At 44.2% G+C, this 7,541-nt stretch overlaps 1 protein-coding gene across 1 annotated transcript; it reads right to left on the bottom strand.

Moving 5' to 3' along the window:
• On the bottom strand, positions 38-1,833 carry LOC8055661 (expansin-B3). The gene is made up of 4 exons (XM_002464900.2): positions 1,556-1,833; positions 1,324-1,433; positions 995-1,179; positions 38-640 (listed from the first exon to the last, which is right to left on the bottom strand). Exons 1-4 carry the CDS (start codon positions 1,737-1,739, stop codon positions 319-321), a joined length of 801 nt encoding a protein of 266 aa, XP_002464945.1. The 5' UTR covers positions 1,740-1,833; the 3' UTR covers positions 38-318.

Genomic DNA, 7,541 nt, shown 5'->3' with positions numbered 1-7,541 from the left:
AACAAAAGGAGATACCGAACGAAGCAGAGACGCAATATGGCACAAAATACGATTAATAATTATAATCTTAATCGCACTGGTACATGCATTGACAATGGGCGGGAAAGCATTTGCAAATTAACTTTGCTTCCTCCATTTCCCCAGTCTTCAAATCCCTGAATTAAAGAAGCCACGCACCACCAACACCCTTACTAGTAACTGACTGAGGCGACCTCATCAGTAGCTCATCAGTCCATGCAGCAATACAATACTAGTACCAAACTACTAATCAACCACAATGACACAGAATTATTATTGTGCGCAGCAGGGTATATATTGCTAATACTGGACGATGGAACGGTAGTAGGTGTTGGGCACCCAGTTGGCCGGGATGACTTGGTTCGCCACCAGCGTCTTGCCGGACTCGTTGGTGATGCGCAGGGAGAACGGCGCGGTGAGGCGGTGGCCGGAGTCCAGCCTCCAGATGGATCCCCAGGACTCGCGCATCGGCGTCCACGACCCGGAGTTGGCCTCCATGAGGTCCACCTGCACCACGTCGCCGTCGCCGTCTTCGAATTCGACGAGCACCGCGAAGTAGACGGGGTTGGAGCCCTCCTCCACGTGGAACGTCACCTTCTGCCCGGGGTAGTTGCAGGGCACCCTACAGACACAGGAACAAGCCATGTGATATGCTTGGATTAGGCAAGAGCTTCAGAACACTTTGTCCACAGGCAGACACATCCGCACGCAGACGCGCCAAATTGTAAAGCGGAAGTACTACTAATATTTGTGCGAATTGAATCTACATGGGGCCCGTCAGAAAAATAAAAAATAAAAATCAACCGGTCGTTATCGTTAGAGTTTGTTGAGCAAAAGTACAAGGGCTCCACGGCAAAATTAAGTATTAGCTAGACGGTCTCGAGATATGATTCTGTTGGTGTAGGGCCTCCAGCTGATCATCAGCCGGTCGACTGTGCGTGTTGATTCTGTGCAACGAGCGTTGCGTGTTACCCACCTCTTGAACTGGATGTCGATGATGCCGGCGTGGCGGAGCTCGTCGCTGCGGCCGGGCTTGGCCATGGCGCCGAACGCCGTGCCGCTGAGGTCGAAGTGATACTTGGACACGGGGTAGTAGTTCATGTCAGTGATGATCACCGTCTCAGGGTTGCCGGAGCAGGCATCGTTGTTTTGGCATCGTATCTGGAAAAAAAAGAAAGTAAAACGGAGTTGGTTAGTCGAAAGTCAAAACTATGCTTCAGCCTTCAGCTTTTCGTTTCCATTAAGGCAGGCACCAAATTAAAGGATCTTTGTCTGACCAACCAATCTAGCTACGTAGGAGTGTACCTGGTAGCAGGAGCCGCAGCCCTTGCCGTCCTTGAACAAGGGCTCGTTGCCGCACGATGTCATTGCCGAGAACGGCGGCAGGTTCACGTTCTTGAATCCACAGGCGCCACCTGCATGCAGAACGGCGGCGGCGCACTGTAGTTCAGACTCGGTTCAAAACAACGCTATATGCAGTGCATGCACACACAATGAGACCATGCATGCACCGGCGGCGGCGTTCATGTATACGTACCGTCGTCATCAGGGCCGGCGCCGGTGGGCGCACCGTACCAGGTTGCCCTGGCAGCCTCCCAGTCGGGATCGGCGGTGAAGTCGGAGGCGTTAAAGCTCACTGGTCTAGCGCATGAGCCACACGTTGCAAGGAGCGAGAAGAGAAGTGCACCAAGTGCAACTACTGTGGAGGAGCAGGTGGCCATCGTGTAGCTAGTACTTGAGAGGGCAGCTATTAGAGCTATCGGTAGGCAGACAGGAGAAGTTGTGTGTGTCTCGATGGTCGAGGAAGAGCAAGCCTTGCAGTGGTATTTATAGGCAGGAATGAAATGAATCGAAGGAACGCATGGTGGGCCGCGATCGCCATCAACGGCCGTTGCACCCGATCGACTTTGCTTTGGTAGGGGTCACATGGCCCTGGAGCAAATCATGGGAGGAATAGAGGGAGGCTTCGGCCTTCGGGTCATCAGGTCATGCGTGCACTATTTTAGAAAGTAACGGCTTCTTTGGCAGCTATCATGACCCGGTTTGGACAGTAGTTATATGGTTAAAAAAATTTGGGAAATTGACACTGTAGCACTTTCGTTTGTATTTGACAAATATTGTCCAATCATAGACTAACTAGGTTTAAAAGATTTGTCTCGTACCAAACTGTGCAATTAGTTTTTATTTTTGTCTATATTTAATACTCTATGCATGCATCTAAAGATTCGATGTGACGGGGAATCTGAAAAATTTTGCAAATTTTTTTAAAAACTAAACAAGGCCTAAATAATAGACTAGCTAATTGTTAGCCGGGTCTCTAGATAACAACTATCTTACTAGTTAAATCAAATTAGACAATAACGGCTAATAGGTGGAGAAATAATAGAAACCCCTGCTAATAACTGTTAGTTGGCTAATAGTTAGCCAACTAATATTAATAATGAGCTATTAACTAACTAACTATTAGTAGATAATGAATGCAAACATGGTCTAACATTATGATAGCCGGTATGCTGTTAATTAATTCTTTTATGATTTTAAATAGTCTCATCTTCGGAAACTCACAGTGTTGTACTCCTGTGCGAGTGCGATGATGCACATTAGGAACCGATGATACTACGTGTTGCTCCATGAATCGTGAATGAATTTTACTCAACTAGAAAACTGAATATATTTGAGGACCAAACACCTTTAAGGATGAATTACCTAGGTGGTATACACTAGCACTTAGGGAAATGTGAAATTACCTTGGTGGTTTAGACTAGCACTCAACTTGGAGGTTTCCTACAGCCTCAAGGTAATGATATATTCCTTGGGGTTAAATTTTGCCACTCAAGTGGAAATTGTTGGCCACCAAGGATCTGATAGTGTTACTGTTAGTGGATAGTTTGGTATGCTGACGTGGACAAATAAATATGTGTTAATTAGTGGATGATGTGGCTTATTGACGTGATCCTGCATGAATAAACAAGTGTCATAATTATATGCGCTAGTGGGTTGGTGATGTGGAAGGCTTGCATATCGAGATAGAATTCTAGTGGGGTTTGCGTGGATGGCTTGCATGTCGAGAAGAATTCTAGTTGGGTTTATGATTATGAGATATAGATAGATATAGATATATGGATATAAATATAGATATATATAGTGATATAGGTAGAGATAGAGATAGAAATAGAGATAGATATATATAGATATATATATACAAAAATATAGATATACAGGGATATAAATATACGGAGTACTAGCTCAACACAAGATTTAAGAAACAACAATTTACAACTAGTAAATATGTGAACATCATTATTTTTGGCCAACACAATCATTTGCTAAGATTCTGTGTATTACCTCTAACCTAAAAGGACGCAATTCTAGATGTATTCTTTGTTATGATATCTAAAGTTTGACCAATTATATAGATAAAAATATTAACAAATTTATTTCACCAAATAAGTATTTGTGAAAAGTCTAACTATACTTATTTGATATCATAAGTTTATATCTTTATATATATAGTTAGACGAACATAATACACTATAGCTCAGTTCCATGCTAGAATCACCAAATAATCATTAATCATGTGAACTTGCGTTGGAATATGGAACTAGCCAATCCATTTCGATCACTCAGTAAGAGTAGATACGTACGAGTACTCCTAAAATCTCGTGAATGAAAATCATTAGAAGTTCGTATATGTTTAATGTATTAAATTGAAAAAAAAAATACTTCAACATGTGGGCAATTTCCCTACAAGTCGAGCCGACCCCCAAACGAAAACTATGCATACAAGTCGAGCCGACCTCCAATTTACCTACAAAATTAATTATACATTATATATAACACAGAACATTTATTAGAGACATTAGATTTTATATTGATTTAACTGAATATAAAATACGTCAAATCCAATTCAATCCAACAGTCTTGTAAGGGTTGGCGTCTTCACCCAAATCTCATGTGCAAATTGGCATCTTGTGCAATCATATGACGGAACGTGATGTTGTCACATTTTTTTTTGGTATATACGCCTCGTGTGCGTGTTTTCAGGCCTTGTTTAGTTCGCAAAAATTTTCAAGATTCCTCGTCATATCGGATCTTTGGTCGTATGCATGGAGCATTAAATAAAAATAAAAATAAAAATTAATTACACAGTTTACCTAAAAATTATGAGATGAATCTTTTGAGCCTAGTTATTCTGTGATTGGACAATGTTTGTTAAATAAAAACGAAAGTGCTACAGTAGTAAAAAAAACCAAAATTTTGTGAACTAAACAAGGCCTAACCCAACAAAACAAAGAGCGTGTTTGGTTGGGGTTGTAGTACTTTCGTTTTATTTAGTAATTAGTATTTAATCATGAATTAATTAGGCTCAAAAGATTCTCTCATAAATTATTCTCTAACTGTATTTTTAGTTTCTTAAATAATCTATATTTAGTATTCCATACGTGTGTTCAAATATTTGATGTGATGAATGATAAACTTTACCGTGACTAATCAAACAGACCCTAAGGTTGGCACATGCACGGCCCATTTTGCATTTAGGCTGCTCGGAAGTTCTGTTTAGCACCAAACACAACAAAACTAGAAGAGGCATCGGAAAAATAAACAGCAAATTGATGAGCCGAGCCAGCGCATGAGATTTATAGGACCCATCCGCGCGTCCACCGTTTATGCTTATAGTTGGCCATCAGGGCGGTTCGGCCCGGCTTGGTACGGGCACAGGCCAGGCATGGCCCACGAGTGTTAGGCTGGCATGGCACGCCGTGCCTCAGCGAGCCTCGTGCCTGATTGACAGCCCAAGCATGGGTCTGTGAGGCGAAATTCGTGTCGTGCCGGCCCGCTAAGCACCCACATCCAACAGGCTGGGCTATCTCGAGGCCCACTCACTACCAACGGAGAGAGGAAAGGGGAAGCAGAAGAGGTGGCGGTGACCGCGCAGGGTGCTGGCCACCAAGGAATTAGGGTCGGCATCGTGCTTGAAGATGTCGTTGGTGGATCCGATGCTAGAAGTCAATGTTGCTGCTAGATCTACCCGTGTAAGCCAACACCGTTGCTGGATCTGATCCTGGAAGCCGCCGCCGTCACTGGAAGTCGGCGCGACTGCACGAGGGAGGGCATGGAGGAGGCGGCCAGTGGTGCAGTGTGGCAGGACTGTGAGCGGGAGGCGAGCGAGCCGAGAGTGCGACTGAGTGGGAGACGAGCGCGACCGCGAGATAGAGCGAGAAGGAGTGCAACAGGGTTGGTGAGGGTCGGGTCGTTGGGATTGGGAGGGAGGGGCAAATGAGTGTAGCAGGTAGGTGGGTTGTTACTCGTTTGAGCTTATTTGCCGAATCTGCCAGACATTTAGTAGTATTTTTCTCTCACAACAAATCAGCAAACAATACTTTCAGTTATGTCATTTTAGACAAGCGAACAAGCTCTTAGCAAACCATGGGGGGAAGGCCGCGTCGCTGCTAGGCCGCCCCCTAAAAGCCGTGCCAGCACACGGGCCTGAGTGGTGGCCCAAGCACGACCTGGTGCCCCGTGACGGGCCAGCCTGAGCTCGATGCCTCTTGAGCCGGGTCAGGCTCTGGTTGGGCCAAAAAGCAACATTTCGTGTCGGGCTACCGGGCCTCAGGCTACATGACCAAATATATTCATGTTGCGCACCATGAACCTTGCGAGAGGGGCAGAGGGCCCACCTGTGGAGCACTAGCAAACGAGCCATGGCCCAGCGGAGGATGTTTTCCATTGCGCAGGCACAACTGCATGTTTGAGCTATGTATTCGCAGGTTTTCACGTTTACAAGGATAGAGGTTACGATTTGGCAGCTAATACTACATGATATATCATGGTGTCTCTAAGATCTTGTCCTCTATTATAGAACTCCTTTACTTATCGTATTTATAGCTTTCACATGTGATTTAGTATTTGTGTGGCATTAACATTCCAAGAGTAGATAAAGTTTTGTGATAGGATTGAAGATTAAATTTAGACACCCGATTCAACCGCTTTGATTGCTCATATGACCTTAGGCCAGTCTCAATGAAGGTTTAATGGAAGTTTCATGCATACTAAATATACTAATGTGACACTATATTAATGATGAGAGAGATGGTGAGAGTTTTATTGGAGTAAAGATAGTTTCATAGATATGAAACTCTTCCATACATTTTCAAAATATAAGTGCTTTGGAAACTGGCCCATAAAATTCCTCTTAGGGCGGTCTCTCATTTTAGCTAGAGTGTATGTCCACTGCAGCAGGCGCGAGAAGCCAGAAAAACAGCACGATTTCGTGCTACACCAGGTCGAGTGGTTTTTTCAGAACGCACAAGCAATGAACTCGTTATACGATCCCACGTACTACGTCATAGCAGAACCACCACTCCGTATGATTCGCGCAGGCCAATACGGCGGGTGTTCAGTGCGACGTCGACGCAAATCGTGCTGGATGCATTTTGCGTGGCTGCCGCCGCTTCCTTGGACCGCCGTGGGCCGCACCTCACATGCTAACATGAAGGGTGTGGCGGGCGCTGCGTAGCCGTCGTCGGCATCCGATCCTTGAAGCGCGCACATGCCCGGGATTCATCATGCGTCAGTTACTTCGTCTCTGTCCGGAGGATACTGTTTGGACGAGCGAAAATGAAATGCATAGTTCTGACTTCAGAGGGGCTATCCGTTTCTCTTGGGTTCTCTTTTTGCAGCGGAAAAGAAATGTTATCGACAGCTGAACTGCTGGACGAACTAACAGAGCACACTGTTATTGTTGTCCACCAAGCGCAATGATGCTTAGCAGTTTGAGGAGAATTATTATTTGACCTTTTTTTCATCAACAAACCTACTTGCTGTCTTGCTGATGCCTCAAATGTCGTCAATTCGATCAGATAGAAAGATCTTGTCAATTTACCAACAACTCGAACATTCATTTATTTGGTGCGGTTATTGCAAGTGACTGAACTGAGAGAATATTATGCCAGTAATTACGGGAAGAAGTCAGTTAAGTCAGACTAGGCTCTACGGTCTACCTAGCCGATCGGCTCTCATAATAGTAGTAATATAGTAGTATGAACGATCGTATTTGTCATAGAATCAGCATCCTTTGCGTTGAAACAGGGCACGATTGTTAAATACTCCATCCGTTCTAAAATATACAACGTATCTAAGCATGAATTTTAGTAGTATCAAATACTAATTAGTTAGTTTGGTTTGGTTGCCAACTTGCTTAGTTTCTAGTAACACATAGTTACAAAGGTATGCATGCATGCATGTCATTGATTTCATCTACTAATTATAGGAGTCATTTTGCAAAAGATGGTGTTTAAAAGACATGCGTAGATTTAGTTTAAAAGACAGGCACGTATGCATGAGGTTGAGAGCGGTCTACTGATATGTTATAATGCATGTTTTGGTCGGTGCACGAATGATCATGGTGTTCCTTTTGTGGATTGCCATATCTTCTTGGAATGGAGTAGCATAAGCAAATAAAAGGCGTCATCAGGAAAGGAAGCTTTGATATCCACTCAGCTCTCAAACTGTCCGCTGCGAGT

The sequence above is a fragment of the Sorghum bicolor genome, chromosome 1 (genome assembly GCF_000003195.3).
Source record: "Sorghum bicolor cultivar BTx623 chromosome 1, Sorghum_bicolor_NCBIv3, whole genome shotgun sequence".
Lineage (NCBI taxonomy): Eukaryota > Viridiplantae > Streptophyta > Magnoliopsida > Poales > Poaceae > Sorghum > Sorghum bicolor.
Note: the sequence above shows the minus strand (reverse complement) of the source record. Positions and strands in the feature narration are given on the sequence as shown.